At 59.7% G+C, this 24,530-nt stretch overlaps 1 protein-coding gene across 1 annotated transcript; it reads left to right on the top strand.

The window, feature by feature from the left end:
* The first annotated feature begins 3,678 nt into the window (after positions 1 to 3,678).
* CBX4 (chromobox 4) lies at positions 3,679 to 9,929 on the top strand. Its single transcript, XM_039476893.2, has 5 exons — positions 3,679 to 3,937; positions 4,066 to 4,109; positions 5,245 to 5,310; positions 7,410 to 7,476; positions 7,713 to 9,929. The coding sequence occupies exons 1-5, from the start codon at positions 3,869 to 3,871 to the stop codon at positions 9,138 to 9,140; spliced, it is 1,674 nt and encodes a 557-aa protein (XP_039332827.1). The 5' UTR covers positions 3,679 to 3,868; the 3' UTR covers positions 9,141 to 9,929.
* The last annotated feature ends 14,601 nt before the right edge of the window (positions 9,930 to 24,530 follow it).

Here is a 24,530-nt window from a genome sequence, read left to right as displayed (position 1 = left end):
ACCCCTCCAGGAGGGTGGAGGGGCGGAGTGCGGGGCTCCCGCCCTGCCTCCCCCTGCACGCACGATCCCACCCGTTCCGCCGCCCGTAAGCCACCGCTACGAGGACTATGTATGATCGACGCCAGCGCCAAGATTCTCTAAGGGCAAGGGAGAGAAATGAGTGCTTTTGATAAAGCCCGGGTGGATTTTGCAGTGGTTACTAGTAAATCCCCCCTGGGTGATCTGCAGTCCACCTCCGAGGGCCGAAAACGACAACAAGGCAAGAACTTTCTGAGTCGGGGACTCGCCCGGGAAGCCACAGGCGGCCCGCTCCGGGCAGAGCCCAAATGTGGGTTCCGTGGGCGGGCGGTGGCCATCTCCTTGCCCAGAGCACCGGCTCAGGGAGAGGATTCCTTTAAGAAGTCGTTTATTTCCCCGGGATGGCGCGGGTCATGCTTCTTCCCAGACCGGACTCTCAGTAATCACCCTTCAGTCCACGGCTGTTAAAAGGTTCCCGACCTCTCCAGGGTCACTCCTTCAGCCTTGTCCCCTCCAGGAGCGAGCCTGTGGCTGAGCTAGATAGCAGCTCTCCTCTCCTGGGGCCCCCGAGGGCCCCAGGGGCCCAAACAAAGGTGGCATCTGGAAGGCTTCAGTCTGGCAGCAGAACCAGGGGCTCGGGCAGCCCCTGTCTGGGAGGGGACAGTATCAAATGAGCAGGCCAGCAGCCCTTCTCGGCGGCCAGTGGGGATCTGGTTATCCGAGGTCGGGGACAGGAGCCCGAACAGAAGAAGGCTCTGGGAATCCCGGGTTTAGGGCTAGTGTCTCCTGCCGCTCCCTTGGAGGGGCCAAGACAGCGCGGTGGGACGGCATGGGGCAGCCCCATGGGAGGTTTCCCAGGAAGGGCTCTCTGGGGCATCAGGGGAGCTTCCAGGGGCGCCCCCTGTACCTTCCCAGGATTCTGTCCCACCTCCTGGCTCGCATTCGCTCCCCCGCGGACCCGAGCTCCTCCCCACACCCGCTGGTAGGGGTGCTCAAGGGACCAGCCAAAGAGGTCAGGTAGGGGCCTCTCTCCCCATCTGCCCACCATCCGCGAAGATGAAATAAATAACCACGGAAGGGAAGTCAATTGCTGGTGCTTGTGAATTTCAAAGTCGTCGGAAAAAGGCCAGGAGCGGCGGTGGCCGGGGGCTCCCTGGGCTTCTGAAGTGCTTGGGGCGGCCCCTCCGGCAGTCCTGGGGAGCCAGAAAACGCTTCACGCCGCGGCCCAGGCAGCTCCAGAAAAGATCCGCTGTACGGACCCCCCCACTTCCTCCCCAGCTCCGCAGCTGGCCCAGCCCGGCTCCTGCGCAAACTCGTAGTGGGGGCACCGGGTCCTGCCGTGTGGCCCCGAAGTCCTGAGCGTGGGCCCCTGAGGGCCCTGGGCGCAGGGAGCGAAGCGGAGTCCGAAGCCCCTGGCGGCAGGGAGGCCGCAGCCGCCGCTCGGCCTCCCCCGGCGCCCCCGACCTGGACGCCGCGGAAACACCCACTGCAAACAGATTTTCCAGGGGATTTTCAAGAGGGGGAGGGTGGAGTGTCGGGAAGCTCAGCCCCTTCCCGAACAAGGGGACTGGCCGGGACAAAGTTGCTGCAGACCTCCCGATGGACCGACGGCGCAACCGGCTTGTGCGGCTGGGTCGGCGTGGACGGGCGACTGCCGCCTACAGCGCTTCCCGCGCCCGCCTCGCGACCCCTCTCCTTCCGCGGTGGAGCCCCGCGCGACACTTCTTCGCCTTGGGCAAGAATGCCGGGGAAAAGCCAAACACCGCAATAGAAAAATCTTTTCCTGTGCGCCCACCCAGCTTCTATAAACCCCGAGAGCCGTCCCCCGCCCCCACCGCACCGAGTCAGGGAAAACAGGCAGGCGTCGTCCCACGTGGCTTGCCCCCCACCCGCACCCCAACACTCAGGGAATCCCAGGTTTGCGCCTCAGGCTCGTTGGAGATCAGTCGCAAACCGAACACCTCTGCAGCCACCAGAAGACAACCCTCACCCCAGCACCCCTTGGGGAGGGGCCACGTGGGTCTCCGTGGGCTGCAGCCTCCGTGCAGCAGCAGCCTCCGTGGCGCAAGAGCTGCCAGGTGGTAATGAAATGGAGTCAACGTGTGCGTTCACCACCAGACTGTCTTCAGGCTTCCCAGGGATTCCTGGGCGAACACGAGCCCCGCGCAGGCTCGTCCCTCCCCTGCTTGCCCGAGCCCCCGCGCGGTCCCCAACTGACGGTCGGGTCGTGTGTCAGGGCGGTGGCGGAGACCCGGATGGCCCTTTGCCCGCCCCCGTCGCTCGCTCCGCTCTCGCTCCGCTTTTGCTCTTTTTCTTTCTCCGTGGACGCTCAGCCAAGGGATTGCGCAAGCTTCCTGCTCGCGGTCCTTCAAGAGCCGGGAGCCGGGGCCCAGACACACCCCAGGCCGGGGGCGCTCCTTCCCCTGCCCCTCCGGCCGCCCTGTCCCCGGCAGGTCCCCCCACCCTGACCCCACGGAGCTCGGGGGCCCTCGGCGGCGCCCTCGGCAGGCCGCACGGGGCGCAGCAGCTCCACCAGCAGGAGCCGCGCGCCGGAACGCGCCGTCTCGCCGCCGGAGGTGCCAAACTTCACACTCGCGGCTGCTCGGGCCGCGTCCCTCTGGAGGGCCTTGGCTTGGCCGCCTATGACGGACGAGGGTCCGCGGACACATGGCGAATGCGAGGCTCCTCGGCCATTCCGTTCATCTCCCCTTCGCGCTGCCCGTTCTTCCCCCGCTCGGCCTCAATCTCTTCCCGCCCTCCCAGCTCCTTATTTCCAGGCCCTTCCCGGGACCCCACGAAGTCCCCTCGGGCCCCCCAGCGGACCCGGGCCTCCCGCGCCTCTCGCCCAGCTTGGCTCTGGAAGCTGCTAGAAACTGGACATCTCGCCCCGCCAACAAGAGGACCCAGCGTAAATTTGGAGCCGCTGAGGATGGGGTGGGATCGGATTCGGAGCCCTTTCTACTGAGGTTCTCGGGCGCCAGGGCCCAGGGGCGGGCCGCTCGTCCGTCCCCTTCCTCGTGCGTCCTTCGAGCTCTCCTTGGCACCCACCCAGTCCGGCCTCTTCCCCGCCCCGTCCCTTTCCGTCCTCGCGCTCCTAAACGCCCGGCGCCAAGAGGCGAGGCGGAGCCCGCAGGGGGGCGCAAGCTGCCCCTGCCCCACTCCGCCCCCTGCCGGCGGGGCCCGCGCGTCCCGGGCCGCCGGCAACGCAATCCGGTGCCGCGGGGAGCGACGGCGGACGCCTGGTGGCCCCCAGCGGGGGTCCCGGGGCCGTGCACACTGAGAACCGGCCGCGACGGGGAGGCCCGGGCACCGGGCTGCGGGCGGGGGGTCGCCGCCGAGACCCTCCCGGGCTGTCAAGCTCTGCGCCCGCCTCCGCCCGGGCCGGCACACCTCTCCTTCCCGGTCTCGCTCCCTCGCTGCAGCCTCCCTCTCCCAGGCTCGCCGATCCCTCCCCCTGCACCTCCCCGGCGCCCTCCCCTCCGCGTCCCCCACCCGCGCCCTTTCCTCCTCCCCCCGCCGCCCAGGCCCGGGGCCTCCGGTAGGCCCGGCTGCGCCAATCCGCGCCGCGGCCCGCCCCCTGACGCCGCGCTGGGCCCGGCGAGGCCCCGCCCGCTGACGTCCGGGATTTGCATGAGTTCTTGTGCTGCCGCGGCCCGGGCTCAGTTGTCTGAGCGAGCGCGAGCCGGGAGCCGGGGCAGGCGCGGGCAGCGGCGGGCCGGCCGGGCGGTGCGGGGCGAGCGGCGGCGGCGGCGGGGGCGCTTCGGCCGGGGCGGCCGCGGGGCGCCGGCGGGAGCTAGCAGCGTCTGCAGCCGCGCCGGCCGCCCGCGCCCCGGCGCGCTCCGGCTCGGCCATGGAGCTGCCAGCTGTTGGCGAGCACGTCTTCGCGGTGGAGAGCATCGAGAAGAAGCGGATCCGCAAGGTAGGGCGGCTCGGGGGCGGCGAGCGGCGGCCGGAGCAGCCCGCGAGCAGGCGAGGAGGGGGTGGGGAGGCTGCGGGCCGGGCCGGGGATCCCGCGGAAGCTGATGGAGTGCTGTCTCTTCCCCCCAGGGCAGAGTGGAGTATCTGGTGAAATGGAGAGGCTGGTCGCCCAAGTAAGTCGCGGCGGAGGGCGGGGGCCCGAGGGCCGGGGCGCGGGGCGCGGGGCGCGGGGCCGCGGACCCGCCGAGCTGCCAGGGGGGTGGGGGGAGCGGACGGGAGGCGGGGTGGAGGTGGGGTGGAGGGAGGAGGGGGTGGGGAAGTCGGTGGCAGGCACTGGGGAAGCCGAGCCGCCGAGCCCGAGCCCGGCGCCCTGTGTTGTGCTCCGCTCTCCGGGAAATGCCATCACTAATTTATGCACTAAAAGGAGCCGGAGGAGCTGGAGAGACGCGGGGCCGAGCCGGGGAGGCCGGCGGAGGGAGGGAGGGCGAAGGCACTGACTGATGTGCAGCAGAAAATGGCTCCTTTCCCCTTTCCCTCCACCGAACGGCTCCATATTGCAAAACCAAAAAAAAAAAAAAAAATTAAAAAGCGACGAAAATGCAATTGTGTGCCTCCTCCCTCCTAGTGGTGCAGGGAGGAGAAGAAGAAAGGCGGAAAATGTTGGGAACTGTCACTGCGGCGCTTTTGGTGGAGAATTTTTTTTCTTTAATTTGAAATGCGAAGGCACCGGATGGAGATAGACGCGCAGGCACACGCACACTCACACACACACACGGAGGCATATTTTTGTGTTGCTGAGTATTTGGGGTTTGCTTGCCCGTGACAGCGGGCTCCTGGGCTACGAGGGGGTGTGGGGGGGCCGCTTGGCTGCGGGTTATCGGATTAGGGGTCAAATGGAGAAGGGCCGAAGCCCTTGCAGGGACTTGGGGCTGGGGAGAGGAGGGGCCCTGCGACTTCGCATTTCGGCTGCTTTGCACGCAGGGTTCCTGGGGAGCAAAGTGGCTTTGGAACATGTCGCAGTGACATGCTTAAAATTCTTGACAACTGCAAAATAAACTGCTAGTTTCATTTTCCTTACCCCTCCCCTTTCTTCCTGCCCTTGAGTGTTTATTTCAGCGGGGGCAGCGTGTCAGGGACTGTGTCAGGCCTGCAGAAATCTACCCTCCACCCTCCACATCCACAGATAAATGTTCATGAAGACGGAGTAGGGCCTTACGTCACTCCCTACCTGGAGGCCGAGGCAAAGCTGAAAGCCGGCCTTTTTTTTTTTTTTTTTTCACCGTGTCCCCCTCCCTTTTCCCTTGCAAGATATAACACGTGGGAACCGGAGGAGAACATTCTGGACCCCAGGCTGCTGATCGCCTTCCAGAACAGGTGAGCGTCCCCCACGCAGCCACCGCCCGCCACCCGCGCCCGTGACCGTATATGGGAATGGCAAAGTGGGCCACGAAGTAGTAGGAAATGGGCGGGGAGGGGGCTGCTGGGAGCCCCCACGCAACCGGCCTGCATGGGCATGGCTGGGGCCCCAGCTCCTCTAACCAGCGTCCTTGGCGGTTGCTGCAGCTTGGGGTGGGGGTAGGGCCGGGCCAGGGAAGGCCAGCCTTGGGTTTTGGGGGAACTTCAGGAAGGGTGTGTGTGGGTGGCCCTGCAGCTGCCCGGAGAACTTGTGGCTGTGCCTGGCTCCCCAGGGGCCCCTCCTGTTGCAACCTGGAGCCCCCCCCTCCCAGCCTAGGTGTTCCTGTCCTGCAGCCACTGGCCCTTGGCACCGGCGCTTCGCGGTGCAGCTCTGAGAGAGCTGGCATTGTGAAACCGCCTGGACGTCATGGAACTGAGCTTAACCTGTTGGCGGCTGGAGGAAAGTTGACCTGGCCTTCCGAGGCTGTACCCGCAGCCTCCGGGAGCTTAAGCTTGGTCCCGAGTAGATTCCATAGGGTGCTGGGTTGTCCCCCCCCCACCCAGCTGAGCTACTTGGCAGGGCAGGGCCACCCACTCTCAAGGCAGAGGGGGGCTCGGCCCAAGGGCCTGGGATGGTTGCTGCCTGGTGGTGGAGGGGTGGCTGCTTCTGGGGAGCTCGTCCTCGCGCGCACGGCTGCCTGTCACGCTGCAGCTGCTGCAGCTGGGTTCGGCGCCGGTGGCTGTGGTTCTCTGTTTCGGAGAGGATAGAAGGGGGAAGGGCGAGGAGGGGAGGAGCAGCCGGAACCCTTGGAGCTCGGCCACCCCACTGCCTTCCATCTCTCCTCCCCCTTTTATTTTGCATTATTTCCTGTGGCGCGTTTGGCGCTAAAACTGTAAACTGCAGACCCTCTGAGCTAACTACCGGCGGAGCTGGGAAGCTGCCCTCCCGAAATACAGGAAGGCACGTAGGGGGATCCTGCCCTCCCCAACCTGGGACTTCACCACCCTGTAACCATGTCAGCGGCTGATGCCACGTTACATAATGGGTCCCTGAAGAATTAAGGCGCAGGCTGTTGCAATGCCACGCAACTTCAGAGTCAGGCCCTGGCCTCCGCCCTGGGGCACGTCAGAACTCTCCGGGGTTAGTCCGAGGGGGGTTGGGGGTGGTGACTAGGGTCTGTGAAGAACCTGCCTCTGGCCCAGGAATGGGCTACAACTTTGGCAAACGCTAGAGAGGCATCCCGCTCTCCTGTGGAGGCCTGGGTAGTGCCTGGGAAGTCCGGGCCCCGGCTGCGGATCACCCTTAGACTGGCCTGCGGGCAGGAGGTGGATGTAGTGACCGGTGCCTCCGCCCCCGGGGTTTATTCATAATTTGGAGGCGGTGCTTCGCCAAGCTGCCTTGGCCCCGCCCACCTGCTCAGCGAGGAGGAGCCCAGCGTTCACCAGGTGGCCAGAAACCTGGCCAGACTCTGGCCTTGGTGGCCCGCCCCCGCCCCCAGCCTCTAATTGGCTCATTTGCCGCTGTGTAAACAAGGGCGCAGCCCCTCCCCCTGTTTAGTGCCTGGCCTTTAAGAAAAAGAGTCCTCCCTTCTGCTGGAGGCCCTCGTTATCGGAATCTTAATGAGGTCATTAGCATCCCGCGCTTCTGACGGGAGGGATGAGGTCTGCGCACACCTCGGCTGGGCGGGTCTGTTCTCCCTGGGTCCCCGTGTCCACTCCGCGTCGCACAGAGCCACGGGCCCAAGGCTGTGGGCACGAGTGCCAGAGGTGCAGCCCTGAGCTTCTGCCTCCTGCGCACAGAGGTAGGGCTTGGGGGGTGCCGGTTCAGGCGTGGGCATCAAAGTGGGGGAGCCCTTTGCCCAGGACCTCTTGGGCAGAGGAGGGTTGGTGCGAGGGTGGAGGGCGCTGGGACCTGACTCACCCTGAGCTCTTCATTCCTCTGTATCCCTCCAGCCCTACCTGGTGCTCGCTGAAGGTGGGGACGGGGGTGGGGGGGGCAGTATCACAGAAGGTTCTGAGATTAGCGGGAGGGGGCGACCCTGAGGCTAACAGCACTGCCCTCTGTACCCTCCCACCAGGGAACGGCAGGAGCAGCTGATGGGATATCGGAAGAGAGGGCCAAAGCCCAAACCGCTGGTGGTGCAGGTGAATACACGCGGTCGCCCCCGGGCACCCCCTTGACGCGGCCACCAGAGCTGCCTTCAGGCCTGGGGGTGGGGGGTTCCTCCCAGCACCCCAAACCTGCCTCCTGTCTACTAGACCTCCCACCTCTTGACTCCCCGAGGCAGCTGCGGACCTGGTGGGGGCTGGGACACTCCAGAAACTCCCAGCATGCTGTGGGGCCACCTTCTCCCTCCTCACCCCTGCACCCATTCCCTCAGGTGCCTACCTTTGCCCGTCGTTCCAATGTCCTGACCGGACTCCAGGACTCCTCCACCGACAACCGTGCCAAGCTGGATCTGGGCACGCAGGGCAAGGGCCAGGGGCATCAGTACGAGCTCAACAGCAAGAAGCACCACCAGTACCAGCCGCACAGCAAGGAGCGGGCGGGTAAGCCCCCGCCGCCGGGCAAGAGCGGCAAGTACTACTATCAGCTCAACAGCAAGAAGCATCACCCCTACCAGCCCGACCCCAAAATGTACGACCTGCAGTACCAGGGCGGCCACAAGGAGGCGCCCAGCCCCACCTGCCCGGACCTGGGGGCCAAGACCCACCCTCCCGACAAGTGGGCGCAAGGCGCGGGGGCCAAGGGCTACCTGGGGGCGGTGAAGCCCCTGGCCAGCGCGGCGGGTGCTCCAGGCAAAGGCTCCGAGAAGGGCCCCCCCAACGGGATGATGCCGGCCCCGAAGGAGGCCGTGACGGGCAACGGGATCGGGGGCAAGATGAAGATCGTCAAGAACAAGAACAAGAACGGGCGCATAGTGATCGTGATGAGCAAGTACATGGAGAATGGCATGCAGGCGGTGAAGATCAAGTCCGGCGAGGTGGCGGAGGGGGAGGCTCGCTCCCCCAGCCACAAGAAGCGGGCGGCCGACGAGCGCCACCCCCCTGCCGACAGGACTTTTAAAAAGGCTGCGGGCGCAGAGGAGAAGAAGGTGGAGGCACCGCCCAAGAGGAGGGAGGAGGAGGTGTCGGGGGCCAGCGACCCGCCGCCCCAGGATGCCGGCTCCCGCAAGCTGTCCCCAACCAAGGAGGCCTTTGGAGAGCAGCCCCTGCAGCTCACCACGAAGCCCGACCTGCTGGCCTGGGACCCGGCCCGGAGCACGCACCCGCCCTCCCACCACCCGCACCCGCATCCCCATCCGCACCACCACCACCACCACCACCACCACGTCGGCCTGAACCTCTCCCACGTGCGCAAGCGCTGCCTCTCCGAGACCCACGGCGAACGCGAGCCCTGCAAGAAGCGGCTGACGGCGCGCAGCATCAGCACCCCCACCTGCCTGGGGGGCAGCCCGGCCGCGGAGCGCCCTGCCGACCTGCCACCGGCCGCCGCCCTCCCGCAGCCCGAGGTCATCCTACTGGACTCGGACCTGGATGAGCCCATAGACTTGCGCTGCGTCAAGACGCGCAGCGAGGCCGGGGAACCGCCCAGCTCCCTCCAGGTGAAGCCGGAGGCGCCCGCGACAGCGGCGGTGGCGGCGGTGGCAGCAGCGCCCGCCACGGCGGCGGAGAAGCCTCCAGCCGAGGCCCAGGACGAACCAGCAGAGTCGCTGAGCGAGTTCAAGCCCTTCTTTGGGAATATAATTATCACCGACGTCACTGCGAACTGCCTCACCGTTACTTTCAAGGAGTATGTGATGGTGTAGCTGGAGGGCGCCGGAAGGGGAAGCGTTGTTCCCTCCGGGTGGGGGCTGAGCACCTGGGGCCTCGGGGCGTGCTCCCCTCTCGCCAAACGCGGGAGATCCGGGCTGGCCCCCAGGGCGAGAACAAGAGGTAACCCCGTACTCCCCCCCGCCCCCCGCGGCGGCTGTCAGACCTGGGCGGAGGCCGCTTCCACGTGGTGCCGGCGGGGCTCGCCTTCTCCAGCCCTTCCCCGCTGGAGACGGACCCCGGGACGGACAGGGCAGCCCTGCGCCCAGGTCTCAGAGTTCTAGTATTATATTTTAACCGTGCTAACTTGTCAAGTGCTGACTCTACTCCCGTTTGTACGTGGTGTTATTATTGAAATGTATTGTTTGAGCTCAAAAGGCCCGACCACCCCTCTTCGGGCTGCTATATATATATTTATTTGTAGGTATTTATATATTGAAATATAAAAACCTAGATTTATGGAGTTTCCTCTAGATCATGTTATATTCTATATCAGACAAACTATTTTCTTTGGATTTCTCTTCCCCTCCATCCAGTTCTTCGGTTGATTTCATTTCCTCCCCTCTCCTCCCTTCCAGGAACTGCGATACCAGTAACCTTGGTATATATTTTTTGATACTGTACACATGGATGTGTTGTTTCTATGTGCAAAAAAAAAAAAAAAAAAAGTTTGTTAAAAGGCTACTCGAGCTCTCTAGAAACTGCTGCTACTAGAAATGTCTAAACTATAAGCTTCCAACTATTACCTGCTTGAATGTAAATATTAAATGGAGATGTTGAAGGTGCATTTTTACTGCTTGAGATGAGCGCAGAAGGAACGTCGGAGGCGGGGAGGGGCCGGACCCCTCTCGCCACCAGCTCCGCCTTTTCGCCGGGTGCTGAACCTTTGCACCAGCGAAGTGGGCCGGTTTCGCCCGCCGAGCGCCGGTGCGGGAGGGTGACCCCGCTCCCTGAGAAGTCTGGAGGCGCCCGGCTGGAAAGGGGAATTCCTGCGGGGGGGGGGCGTGGGAGCCGTCCCCGCCCCCGAGGCTTTCCGGCCGGCGGTGCCCGCGGCACTGGCAAACCCTGGGTTCTGGGTAGGGGAGGAGGGAGTGCAGGGGTGGGTGGCACGGACACGCGGGTGGGGCTCGTCTTCCTCTCGGCACCCACCCGGCAGCGGCTGAACTCTGGCTATCCTCACCCCCAGCCCCCACCCCTGGGGCTCCACACACCCAGGCGCAGGCCCTGGCGAGGCAGGGAAGTTCCTTTTGAACAATCCCGCCCGGTAGGGCAGGTTCGGCGGGGCGGGGACCCCCAGCCTCTCCAGCGTCCCTGGCTGGCATCGCCGGCCCCGCCCCGCCGAGGAAGCTGCCGAGGCCCTGGCCCTTCGGGCTCTCTCCCCGGAAACCATGAGGCCAGAGGCTCCCACTAGAGGCGCGGCGATCGCGGCCCGGGTGGGGGGCGGGGGGCTTCCTGCGAGATGGATGGGGACCCGGAGAAGGGCGGGCGACCCAGGCCTGCCACCCCCACTCCCTTAGCGAGGAGCGCTGGGACGCCTCACCCTTCTCCCTTGGGGTGGCGAGGCCAGGGCCCTTGGTGTGGCGGGGGAGGAAGGGGTTAAGGGCCCAGAGGGGCGACGGGACTGGGCCGAACTCCGGGGTGCGGCTCGGCGACCCGGGAATGCGGCGGCCGTGGCCAGCTTTCTGCAGACGCAGCAGCGATCTGCCTCCGGGCCGAGGTGGCCGAGCAGGGCCAGGGGCCGCGGCGCTGGGGGCCTGGCGGGCGCGGGGCTGCTCCCGGCCGCGGAAGCCCTTCCCCTGCCCGCCTGGACGAAGGGGCCCGGGCCTGTGCGGGGCGCCAGGGCGGAAGAGGTCAACGTGGTTCAGAGTGGGGGGGGGGTGGTGAGAGAGCCAGTGTGGGGAGGGCTGGGGAGATGGGGCCAGGAGGGCGGGGAGGCCTGAAAGCGGACAGTGTGGCCAGTGTTGGCTGCAGGCCACCAGCGGCTGGAGGTGGGGGAGGGGAGCCCAGCGGGGGAGGGAAGGGGGAAGGGAAGTTCTTTAAAAAAAAGCCGTTGGGAGTTTCTAGCCCTGGCTTTTGTGAGTGGTTCCCCCCAACCCCCGCCATCACCCCGGCCCCATTTAGAGTGAGTTACACACTCCCCTTCCCCCTCCACGGAATGAATGCCCTTTGCCACCCTGGGAGTGGAAGGAGGGTGATCTTGCTTCTGGCAAACTGCCTGCTGGGCACGAGAATTGGGCCCGTCCTTCACTAGCTGGTACACAAAGGCCCATGCCAGGAGTGGACGTCGTCTCTCTGGTTTTCTAGCTGAGGAAAACTGAAGGCTCAGGATGGGAAGGGGGCCCCTGGCTCAGGCACGCGCAGTTTGTGACCAGAGTGACCTCAGGCCTTGGGGTGCCCCTACCCTATGGGTGGCTTCTGCCTGGCTGGGTCTGGGGGTGGCAGAGGGGCGGCATGGCAGTCCTGCAGGGCTCCCGAAAGGTATGGCCTGCAGGTGACCTGAGGCCTTCAAAACCAGGCCTGCTAGCACAGCCCTCTGAGTGGAGGAGGGTGGTCCTGGGCAGAGCCTGGGGCCTGAGGTCAGAAGGCAGACACTGAGCAGAAGGCATGAGGCAGCCAGGCAGAGCTACCAGGATATCAGCGTGGTGCCAGACCCAACGGAGTGTCCAAGGCCCCCTCTGTCCCTAGAGTGTCCAAGAACCCTTCTTCCCCTAGGTCAGGCGTCCCCAGACTTTTTACACAGGGGGCCAGTTCACTGTCCCTCAGACCGTTGGAGGGCCGCCACATGCTGTGCTCCTCTCACTGACCACCAGTGAACGAGGTGCCCCTTCCTGAAGTGCGGCGGGGGGCCGGATCAATGGCCTCAGGGGGCCGCATGCGGCCCGTGGGCCGTAGTTTGGGGACGCCTGCCCTAGAGTGTCCAAGCCCCCCCCCCCGTCCCTAGAGTGTCCAAGCCCCCCCGTCCCTAGAGTGTCCAAGAACCCCTCTTCCACTAGAGGGAATGGAACATTTGCTGAGCTTCTGAGACGCGTCAGGTGCCACCGGGCTTGTGCTGCTTGTTCCATTCAGCCCTCGCGGGGGCTGGGCTTTCCTGTGGGAGGAGGTCTGAGGTTCCGATAGGGAGACGGCCTGCCCGGGTTCCAGGCTTATTCTAGAGTCCAGCTGCTGCTCCTCCACCTGCGGGAGCTGCCCCACGGCCACCTGCCCCAGGGCCTCTTGGACACAGGCTTTCCAAGGTGTCCAAGATTTGGAAACGCTCCAAGGGGGTCAGGGACCCTGGCATTGGGACAGGATGGCTTCTCCCAAATGACCTTCGGGGTGGGGAGAGTCCAGGTGCTCCAGTTCTCTTGGGTGTAGACTGTCTCTCCCTAACCCTAGATGTCCCTCAGTGCCCAGCACTGCACAAGCAAAGGGCGGTTAAGGGTGTCCAAAGCTCTTTGAGCCCAAGCTCAGGGAAGAGAAGGAAAGCAGGGTGCCAGGTCTGAACCCCGCACACTAGGAAGACCACAGGTCTTTGCTTTTTCTCGAAATGAATCTTTCTATTGGGGCTGAGCCTCCAGCATCCAGGCTGGAGCTCACCCAGTGCAGCGAGAGGAGCAGTTGTGTATCCACCGCTGCAAATCCAGCCCCGCCTGCAGCAGCCCCGCCCCAGTCCCTGGTCTCTTTGTAGCCTGCCCCTCCCCCAGCTCATTTGCAGAAGAGCCAAGTTCAGCCCTTCAGCGTTTGCTCCGTCCCTGGATCCCACTGGGGCCAGCCGAGAAGAGACGCACAGTTCCAGGGCGCTTTGGGTCCAGTGTTGGCAGATTGAGCAAATAAAAATCTAGGACACCCAGTGAAATCTGAATTTCAGATGCACGATGCATAATTTTTTAGTGGAAGTATGTCCCGTGAAATGTTTGAGACATATTTCTACTTTTTAAAAAAGGATGTGTTGTTTATATAAAATCCAGACTTTATAGTTGGCCATCCTGGATTTCATCTGGAAGCCCTATTTCGGTCCTGAGTCTTCAACATGGTCAGTCCCTGCCCACAGGGATATTCTAGTCCAGGAGGAGTGAGAAGGCATGGAAGCTGAGAGCCACCTGTCCAGCCACTGTGTTTACAATGACACTGTATGTTGTGAGGCATACAACATTGCTGGATGACTGCATGATGGTAGGGTCCTTGCCTGGTATTTAGGGTGGGTCTAGGTGGGGGTTCTCTATCCAGAGAAGTGGGGGAGACCAGAATGGGTCCCTCTGCCATTTGGCCCATAATGGGCACCTCCCAACTCCCGCCAGCATGAACAGCAAACTTCTAGAACAAACAAGGAGGGCGAGCAGACTGGGCAGGTGCCCCACTCCCCTCCCCAGAGAACCTTCACCTGCCCGAAGCGCCATTTCTTGGTAACCTTAAAAGATGAGCTGTGGGCCAGGCGCAGTGGATGCCTGTAATCCCAGAACTTTGAGAGGCCGAGGCGGGGGGATCACAAGGTCAGGAGTTCGAGACCAGCCTGACCAACATGGTGAAACCTTGTCTCTATTTAAAAAAAAAAAAAAAAAAAAAAAAAAAAAAAAAAAAAAAAAGATGAGCTGTGATGGCGAAGGCGTATTGGGTCGGGAGAGAATCTTGAGCACTCCTGGAAAACCCCCTGAGTAAACACAGGTTAGTTTTTCACCAGGGAACATTAAACACCCTGTGTCGAGTCTGAATGTCTTCTAATGACTTCTGGCCTGGAGCCTTAGTTTGACTGAGGGATGGACACGCAGTCATATCTGCCTCTAAAGAACTCTCCTGACCCCTCTCCCCATCTCTAAAGCTCTCTGCCTTCTTCCCTCAGTTCCTGCTGAGGGGATTATCTGTGGATCTGGGACCTCAGCGTCCCCAACTTTATCCTGGGTCCCTAGGAGTGACACTGGGACAGGAGAGAGTTAGTACAAGCTGAAAATTGGCAAGCCTGCACTTGGATGAAACCAAACCCTCTTTCTTCTCCGAATAAGCATATTCCCTGGTCCTGTGTCCTGGTGGCTGCTCTTCTGAGAAGGTGACGGCTGGGCGGAGGAAACACCACTGGAGGCTGTTATTCTTGGATACAAGTGTCTACTTCCTGCAGCCGCCACGCCCCCAACTCCCCCTCCTGCTCCTGTCTTCCCTTTGCAGAGCATGATAACTGTTAACATTGATTGAGCTTACTCTGTGCCACGCCCTTAAGGGGGATTATCTCATTTAATCCTCACAGCTACATGAGGTGGGGAATGTCATTGTCCCTCTCTCACAGGTGGCAGTGTGGAGGCTTCAGTGACCTGCCCAAGGTCAGTGAGGAACGAGGATTCAGAGGCATCGTCTGCCTCCCAGGGTCCCACTCCCAGGTTCCAGGCTTCTGTGAGTCCTTTAGAGACCAGCTCAGGCCCCACTCCCTCCCTGAGGTTGCCCTAGATGATTCCAGCCTTTACCAGGGCCTGCTTCGCTGAATTACTGATGTATTCACTGTTTACTGCCCCGCACTCCCCCGACTACTCCTTGTCAATCAATTGCACATTGCACCACGAATGTACGCATGGGCCTGGATTCCCCAACTAGACAGAGCCTGGGGCTCCTGCAAGGAAATTGGTGTGTCTTGAGTGTCCTCTGCACTCTCTCACCTCCTGCACAATTCTTAAATAGAAACCTCAGAATCCAATGCCTTGTGAGTGTCTGTATGGAACTGTGTGTGTGTGTGTCGTGAGAGACAGACTGGGGCTTTCGGGCAGGGAAGCCAGTTTCTGCTCTGCAAACCATTGATATCACCCACAAACCAAGGTCCCAGGGCTGCCCCCAGGAGCCCCAGCATTCAGGAGGCTCATCTCTCCCCAGCCCAGAGGCTGTTCTCTCGCTCCCGCTGAGGCCAGAGCAGACGCGTGCACGCTCAGCTGCTCTGGGGTCCTGCTGCCTCCTGGCTCGCCACCTGATCTATTTGTGAGGATTTTAGGAGACTCCAGGTAATTATGTAGTAATTGAATTTGGGGAAACAGACCCTAAGGATAATCCTGGAGTAAGTTCCAGAGGCTCTTGGTTGAGTGTCTGTATTTAGCCTAGTGGTACACGCTATTCTTTTCTTTTCTTTTTTTGAGACCGAGTTTCCCTCTTGTGGCCCAGGCTGGAGTGCAGTGGTGTGATCTCAGCTCACTGCAACCTCTGCCTCCTGGATTCAAGTGATTCTCCTGCCTCAGCCTCCCGAGTAGGTGGGATTACAGGCGCCTGCCACCATGCCTGGCTTATTTTTTGTATTTTTAGTAGAGATGGGGTTTCGCCGTGTTGATCAGACTGGTCTCAGACTCCTGAGCTCAAGTGATCCACCCACTTCAGCCTCCCAAAGTACTGGGATCCCAGGCGTGAGCCACCGCGTCCTACCACGTTATTCATTTCTAACAGCATGGCAACCGCCTCACCCTTATGTAGGCTGCTTTAACATGCAACTCAGGATGCAGAGATGTGGGCGTGCATGTGACACCACACACACACACACACACACACACACACACACACACTGTTAGCAACACACAGCGGACCAAGCACACACTCTTCCATTTCTGGATCTGGTTTTCATGTGTTGGATAAGGCCTGGCACAGCTCACTAACTGTTGGCTGTGATTATTTCTCTTAAGCAATTACCTGCAAGCTTTCAAATCTATCTAGTTTGGGGCAGAGGGCTGACATTAACAAGAGATGTCCAAGACACGTGTGTGTGTGTGCGCGCGCGCGCGCGTGCGTGTGTGTGCGTGTGTGTGCGCGTGTGCGTGTGTGTGCGCATGTGCGTGTGTGTGTGCGCGTGTGTATGTGTGCGCACACGTGCGTGTGTGTGCATGTGTGTGCTCATAGGCCTGGAGGAGATGTGCAGCGACACAACCTGTCCTGGCAGGAACGCCTCTCGTTGGCCGCCCGAGTGAAGACCCTTTCAAAAGCAGCCTGGAGTTTAATATTGCCAACAACTGGCCCCGAATCCTTTCAACCTGAGCCAGGTGTAATGTAAACCCCTCTGGATTTCCTCCCTTTCCTGTTTCATCTGAGAAATTCTTCACTAATTCCATGGTATCTGGTTTCTCATTGTTCCTCCCCATGTTAGACAGCCGCTCGGGGTGGGCTTCGGGAAGGTGTGTGGAACACTCTCAGCCCCCCAAGATGACACAGCTCCACGCTCACCGCCACCCTCCAACCCTCCTAAGACGTTGTGCTGGCTGTCAGGGCCCAAGAGCTCTAGTGCCCTGGGGAACGGAGCAAATACTTGTCACACAGTCAGAGAACAGTCTCCGATGGTCACCACACTTTGGTAAATCAGTGTCCAGATTAGGAGCAGGACAATTATGTCAAGCTCCTCTGGCATATGACACACAAATATGAATATGAATGTCACAAACTAATAGTGTGTCATCCATTCTTTGTTGGGATACTTGCTGCTTGGGGTTGAGGATAAGGAAAAAGAGAAGCCAGGTAGAGGAAGCCCAGGCCAGAGCGGCAGGACCAGCTCCTCTCCTTGAGCTTCCAGAGGAGCTGGAGTGTGCATGGCGGGGGGAGGCAAGCAGAATCCCTTCTAGGAAGAGCGGAAGCGAGCCTCATGATAGCCGTTTCCTGCCTTGTTTATGGCGCTCTCCGACTCTCTGCCAGCGCCGAGGAGGGGAGAGGAAGAGCCCAGCAGGGCGAGGGAGGCTTGGGGCTGGCTGTGTTCCTCTCAACCTTCCCTGCATCTTCCCAACGTCTCCTCTCCTGGCATCGAAAATTATTTATGTTTGCAAATTGCTTTTGACTCACATGAGTTATTCCTCTTGCCTGCCAACAAGTCTGGGGAGAGAAGAGAGTTATCGAGCCGGCGAGCTGAGAAATCCGGGGGAGACGAATGCTGGAGAGCAGAATCGAAGTCATTAGCCTGGGGATTCGGCCCCTGCTCTGCCGCCACCATGGCCATTGCGCTCCCTTTCTGGCCCTTGGGCTTCTCATCTGCAGAAGGAGAGGGTTGGGCGGCGTGTGAGCTCTCCAGGCCTTCGGCTATGGCGTCCCTTGCGCTGCGTCACCTGCAGAGGCAGAAAAGGTAGGTCAGCCTCTGAGCTGCTCCCTAACCTGCACCTGGCAAACCCTGTGACTGCCGCGGGCCTGAGGCTGGAGACGGAGCCACCCAGCCCCTGGCCCGGCAGGAAGAACTAGACAGGTGGCCAGGAACATCTCTCCCCTTTGTCTTTTGTGTCACTCTGGTCCTTAGTGATGTCTTGCTCCATAGACTAGGATGCAAACAAATGTCTGCAGATGAACCAGAAGGGTGGAAAGTCCCAGGGGTTGGTCCAGAAGAGGAACACACACAGACATACCAAATCACCATCATGACCAGGACCATGGCTGGCGAAGTCAGCTCCGTCGGGAGTGAACAGTCATCCGGCCCTCCCGGAGGGAAGGGTTGGCCCACTGAGGATGGAGTGAGAGCTCCTGGAAGCTCAGAACGGAGACGGGCCGGGGGTTTCTGTTCCAAGCCCTTTGTTCTGCAATGGGGAAAGTGAGGCTCCAAACACCAAAGTCAACATCAAGGAGAGAATGACTGATATCGTCCAAGAGAGATCATCCTCTGCTCACAAGTGGATATCTGAGTCCCAGTCAGGAGCGGTGTTTACCAATCCACCAGCTACAAAATCGGGTACAGTCATGAGAATGACGACAACATGATGCAAAGTTCAATGCCGAAGCCGTGAGCGCATGGTCAAGTGTGGCTGTGAGAGGCCCGTGGTCTGGCTTCCGTTCTCCAGACTGTGGTTTGGGGCCTAACCCAGAAAGATGCCAGGGTCTGGTCTTCCTCCAATCCGGTGACCACCAAGTGTGGAGACAGGCTGCTGTGGGCCCAGTCCTTCAAAGGGTGAGAAACCTGCTAACCTCAGAGCTGGGAGTTGGCTCTGCCTTGGCAGAGAGACAGTATTTGCTCAGCCCTAGCCAAACCACAGTGAACCTCAGCCCTGGGTCCACAGGGGAGTCTGGGGTCTGTGTGCCCTCCCGTGCAGAAGGACCTACGGGTGGGCAGAAGGCAGTCAGACGGCAGGGACGGGAGCTTTCCAATGGAATGCTCGGTCCTGAAGCGGGCCCTTCTCCTGGGCCCGGAGGTGAGTTTCTGGATGAGTCTCGCCCGGGATAGAGTGGGATGCCTCCGAGGTCCGGCTGCGCAGAGGAAACTCTCCTCACTTCCATTTCATTCCTCCTGGGAAACAGTGCAAACCAGAGGGTGCACCTAGCGAAGCCTCAGCGGCAGGCTAACCTGCTGGTTGATCTAGGTGGTCCCTGCGCTCACGGACATTTCAGAGTTTTGGAGAGAGAATAAGAAAGGGGTGAGACTAAAATCAAGGGAAGAGGTAGCAACAGGGAGGAGGGAAACCAAGAGAAGACCAGGGATGAAGACAGAGACAGGAACAGAAGTCAGGAGGCCAAAGGGTCAGAACCAAACACTGGAGACGCATCATAATGAAACAGACAGAAGTGAGCAAGGAGCACCCAGGATGATGAGGAGCACCCAGGATGATGAGGAGCACCCAGGATGAGGAGCACCCAGGATCATGAGCACCCAGGATGATGAAAAGCACCCAGGATGACGGGGAGCACTCAGGATGACGGGGAGCACCTAGGACAACAGGGAATACCCAGGAAGACAAGGAGCACCCGGGACGATGGGGAGCACCCAGGACAAGGAGCACTCAGGATGACGGGGAGCACCCAGGATGACTGGGAGTGCCCAGGATGACAAGGAGCACCCAGGACGACAGGGAGCACCCAGGACGACGAGGAGGAAGACACGAAGGCCCAGAGGAGGCTGAGAGATAGTGTGGTTCAAAAACAAAAGAGATTTTTAAAAAAAGAGATAGTGTGGTTCAAAAACTGAAGCCTTTTGGAGGGTGGAGGGTGGGAGGAGGGAGAGGATCAAGAAAAACAACGAATGGGTCCTGGGTTTAATGCCTGGGTGATGAAGTAATCTATACCACAAACCTCCATGACGCAAGTTTACCTATGTAACAAACCTGCACTTACACCCCTGAACTTACAAGTTAAAAAAAACCAAAACACCACATTGGAAGGATCAAAGCCAGAGTTACCAATGACGAGCCAGACTGCCATCGTGAGCTTCCCAGTCCTCAGGTGCTGCAACGAGAGTCACTCCAGCAGTATCCCCTGGCGAAACGCGGCACCAGGTCCGACCACAGCCCAGATGTGCACTCTGCAGACGCCAAGGTGAAGGAGCACAGAGCCAGGCCACGGTCCTGCCCAGCGCAACAGAGACCAAAGACAAAGCGTGGAACGCAGTGCAGGATCCCGGCTTGCTCTCGGAACAGGAAAGAGAAGTCAGTTACAGACAGCGTTATTCAGGAGGTTGACAAAACTGGACACTGCCTGTGGGTTAGACAGCAGCGTCCGATCAGTGCTCAGCATCCTGATTCCGGTCGTTGTCCCGTGGTGGTTGTGTAAGATCTTGTCCTTGATCTCAGGAAAAACACACTACTCCAATATACGTAGGCAGAAAGGCCACAAGCTCTCCAACGTACTCTCCAATGGTTCCAAAAAAAAATCTGGGGGAAGGCGGGGCGCAGTGGTTCACACCTGTAACGCCAGCACTTTGGGAGGCTGAGGCGGGTGGATCACCTGAGGTCAGGAGCTTGAGACCACTCCGGCCAACATGGTGAAACCCTGTCTCTACTAAAAATACAAGAAATTAGCCAGGCGTGGTTGCAGGTGCCTGTATTCGCAGCTACTCGGGAGGCTGAGGCAGGAGAATCGCTTGAACCTGGGAGGTGGAGGTTGCAGTGAGCTGAGATTGTGCCTGGGTGACAAGAGCAAGACTCCATCTCAAAAAAAAAAATATATATATATATACACACACACACACACACACACACACACACACACACGTGAAGAAATAGACACAGAGCAGGGAGAGCACAACGACAAAGCAATGGGCCAAATGTCAATAACCGGTTACCCAGATAAAGAATAAAGGCAAGCTCCTTTACTCAGCTTGCGGCTTTTCTGTAAGTTGGCCAGAAAGGCTGGGTGGAGGCCAGGCGCAGTGACTCATACCTGTAATCTCAACACTCTGAGGGACCAAGGCAGGAATATTACTTAAGCCCCTGAGTTCAAGACCAGCCTGGGCAACACAGTGAGGACCCATCTCTACAAAAAAAATTTAAAAATTAGCCAGGAGCGGTGGTGCATGCTAATGTTACTCAGGAGGCTGAGGTCAGAAGATCACCTGAGCCCGGGGGGTGGTGGCTACAGTGAGCCATGATCATGCCAGCGCACTCCGGCCTGGGTGACACAGCAAGAGCTGTCTCAAAACAACAACAGAAATGCTGGCTTGAGATTTAAAAGAGGTTCTTGGGGGGGCCTCCTTGGGGCTGGGGAGAGGCGCTGGCCCTGGAGCCTCACGGCAGGTCTGGGAAGAACCGTAAGTGCCTCCCCACCGATGCCAAGTGAGCAGAGAGACCCGAGCTGCCGCGGCTGTGCATGGTCTGGGTGCATCGTCTGCCTGTGAGCACACGTTCAGATCCTTCACCTCGCGTCTTCAACACACATAAACAGGAGTCTGGGAGGGTGAGGACCCTGGCACCAGGGCCCTGTACGGGGTGGCTCCTGGCCAGCTCCGGCTCAGCCTGGCCCTTCCCACCGCACAGCGGAGCCCCGCCTTTGGCCAACCATGGTTCTTTGGCTAAGCGGGAAGGCAGGATGTGGCAGAAAGAGCAAGGATGAGGGGTTCGGGCCGGGCAGTGGGCACCAGCCGCTCTGCACTTCCCAGCTCTGTGCCCTGGCTCTAGTGGCTCTGCCCCCAGAGCTGCCCAAGGCCAGCTCATTGTTACAATTTAGTTCCCTAAATGCCACCTCTTAAGAGAAGCCATCCCTGACCACCGGCCTAGAGGGGACTCCATCTCACTCCTCAGTTTTTATTCTCAGAGCAGCTGTCCTTATCTGAAATTATTGATTTGTTGCCTTGTCCCCTGACCCTGCTTGAATGTAAACACCGTGAGAGCAAGTCCTTGTCCCTCTTACCCGTCAGCTGCTCGAGGGCTATTTGCTAAGGGAAGGGAGGAAGAAGGAAGGGAAGCCCTTGAAGCTCTCACTAAGAAAGTGGACATTACAGGCGCGGTGGCTCACGCCTGTAATCCCAACACTTTGGGAGGCCGAGGCGGGTGGATCACGAGGTCAAGAGATCGAGACCATCCTGGTCAACATGGTGAAACCCCGTCTCTACTAAAAATACAAAAAATGAGCTGGGCATGGTGGCACGTGCCTGTAATCCCAGCTACTCACGGGGCTGAGGCAGGAGAATTGCCTGAACCCAGGAGGTGGAGGTTGCGGTGAGCCGAGATCGTGCCATTGCACTCCAGCCTGGGTAACAAGAGCGAAACTCCGTCTAAAAAAAAAAAAAGAAAGTGGAGGTGATCACTCCTGGGGCAGAACGTTTACCTAGAGATGGGCTAAAGAAAGCCCTAGGCAGCATGAGCCCAGAAGCAGCAGCAGCACAGTCCAGGGCGCACGTGATTGGCAGGCTCGCCTCTGCCTGGCCCGGGGCTGCTCAGAGCCAGCACGTTCTGCTTGGGTCCGGTCATTAATCTGGACTTCCAGTCATTTTTATTTCATCTGGGGAAGGATAGATTGGGGAGGGGTGAATTATTTTGTCATGATGGGACCAGGTATGGGACCAGCTCCTGGACAGCTTGGGCCCCAGAAATACTCAACCACACCTGTAATGAGAAGATTCTCAAACTAAAGCCCTCGGGGCCCAGTGAGGTGGCTCATGCCTGTAATCCTAGCACTTTGGGAGGACAAGGCGGGCGGATCATTTGAAGTCAGAAGTTCAAGACCAGCCTGGACAACATGGTGAAACCTCATCTCTACTTAAATACAAAAATTAGCCAGGCATGGCGGGGCATGACTGTGGTCCCAGCTCCTTGGGAGGCTGAGGCACAAGAGTCGCTTGAACTCAGGAGGTGGAGGTTGCAGTGAGCCGAGATCATGCCACTGTATTCCAGCCTGGGCGACGGAGTGAAACTCTGAAAGAAAGGACCCTCAGCCCCCAGGTGGCTCTCCTCGTGCCGGGCTGGTGTCCCCTTCCTGACGGTGGACCGGGCTAGAGGAATGACGCTTTCTGCTCTCCCACTAGCCTCCCTGTGATGGGAGGGAGGCAAAGTCCGTAGAAGATAGTCTGCCTGGCCTGGTTAGCTGAGGACTGAGCACGGTGTCCCCTGGCACACGTGACACCAGGAGTGAGAGACCTGTCTCTAGGCCTGACCTTTGACTTGCCAGACTTGCTAGAAGGCCGCCATGAGGCGGGACTGCAGAACCCACGAAGCTCGCCAAGGGTGCCGAGGGGATTGTGGCCTCCCAAATGGGACTGGTCCCTTCCACAACCCAATTAGGGCCCAAGGGAAGAACCTTATGGAAACTCAAGCCCCAAAGAAACAGGAAGTCGCTCCTAAGATGCAGGTGAAAGCCCTCGGAACAGCGTCCCTGGGGGGGTTGCCTGGTGCTGTTGACTGCTGCCCACGGCTGTCTCGCCTCCCTCACGGCATTGATGCAAGATCTGGATTCGTCCTGCGCGCTGCGGGGAACACGCCACACAGGCCAATTTAGCGGGTCAAATCTCGGCAAGCCAGCAAGGAGGGACCATATTGACATTTAAACCATTTGAGGCGATCTCCTGGTTTGCTCCAGCCGCCTGGCCAGCTGGGCAGAGAAATGAAATGTGCCTCCAACTCGGGACCAGCTGGGTCTCTTGCAGGCAAGCAGTCTCTCTGTGTCGTCATGCCTTGTGCCGAAGGTGTGGGCATTGCCATGTTGAACGGACTGCTGACAAAGGAAGAGACTAACTTGTGACCTGGTGTCCCAAATTCCTGTCCTCAAGATAAGAGTGGGCAAACAGTCAGATCTATAAATAATGCTTTTCAGAGTGGCCCTTTCCAAAGAGCCTCGCAGGCTTCGAGGGTGCGGGCCGCTTACTTCTCTCTGCTCCAAACGCAGAGCTGGCTAGTTCTCACCCAGAGCCTTGGAAACTCCAGAAGGAAAAGCTGTCCTTGTCTTCCCTACCTAGCAGGGACCAGGGTCACAGAGCAAGGAACAAGGAGCCTTTCCACAGCCACTCTGTCCAGGCTGGTCAGAAGTTCGAGACCAGCCTGGACAACACGGTGAAACCTCATTTCTACTTAAATACAAAAATTAGCCAGGCGTGGTGGGGCAGAAGGCTCTCATCCTTCCGAATGCCCTGCAGAGGCACAGCCCAGAAATTAGATGGGGTGGGAAAGATCGCTGGCTCTTGGGGGTTTTAAATCCCTAGTGCACCCCCAGTTAGGGTAAAAAATGTGTGTAGAGTTCCAGACGGAGGCCATGTGCTCGGTGACGCCCTGAAGGGAAACTGGTCTTGTCCTGCTCATCCGCTGGACCCAGTGTCTCTCGCTGGTAGGGACTGCGTCTTTTTCACTATCACTCTCCAGCACAGCCTAGCAGTTTCTGGAAGGCCTGAGTAAATGCCAATTGAATGAATGAGTTCTGTGTATAAGGCCTCAGTCACTGCTGCTGCCTAGAAAAGAGAATTCCCAGGGGATCATGACCACTCTTGGCTTGGCTCTCCGGCCAGGCTCCCAGGGCACAGCTCACTCAGGGACCATCCGAGGGTCCCCAGGGTCAGTGGTATTTCCCACCTGCCCATGGTGGTGGGAGGCAGAGAAGGCATCTCTCTCTCTCTCTCTCTCTCTCTCTCTCTCTCTCTCAATCTCTCTCTCTGTCTCTCTCTCTCCCCGCACGTCTAAACACTAGTTACTGGGTTTGGTCCCTGCGCTTTTCTCTGATTTACGACATAGAGATTCCTTTTGTCACAGCTTGTGGGGCATTTTGTTCTCTCCTCTCTCTGGTGACTTCTATCATCAGCTTGAATTTAGGAGAAATGTCAGAAGTGACACACACCCCTGGATAGACACACCACCAACTAGTGTTCCCACGGCCTCTTCGTGACAACAGCTCACAACTGCAGATTGCTGACCGAGCCAGGTGCCTCGGAGGAATCCTGAGATGCCTTCTCTCTTTTTATCTGTGCGATAAGCTGAGGTTACCTATACTATGATGACCTCTACTTGGAAATGGATGCTTTGAGAGGCCAAGTCCCTAGCCCAGGGTCACACAGCTAGTGAGTGGAAGAGCGGGGGCTGAAGTCCACGTCGCCTGGTCTCCTACCGACAGTGCTGTGCGGCTGCCATAGGGAGGCATCAGGTGCAAAGAGCGTCTGACCAGGACGCCTCCCTCCCCCGAGTAGTGGCACACAGCCACAACCACCCCATATCACACGCATCAGCTATGCACTGAGATAGCCCTATACAGAGAACGGTTGCTTACAGTCACCACAAGGAGCTTTGGAGAGACTCTGGGAC

This window comes from Saimiri boliviensis, chromosome 17, assembly GCF_048565385.1.
Source record: "Saimiri boliviensis isolate mSaiBol1 chromosome 17, mSaiBol1.pri, whole genome shotgun sequence".
Classification (NCBI taxonomy): Eukaryota; Metazoa; Chordata; class Mammalia; order Primates; family Cebidae; genus Saimiri; species Saimiri boliviensis.
This window is presented reverse-complemented; position numbering and strand designations above follow the sequence as displayed.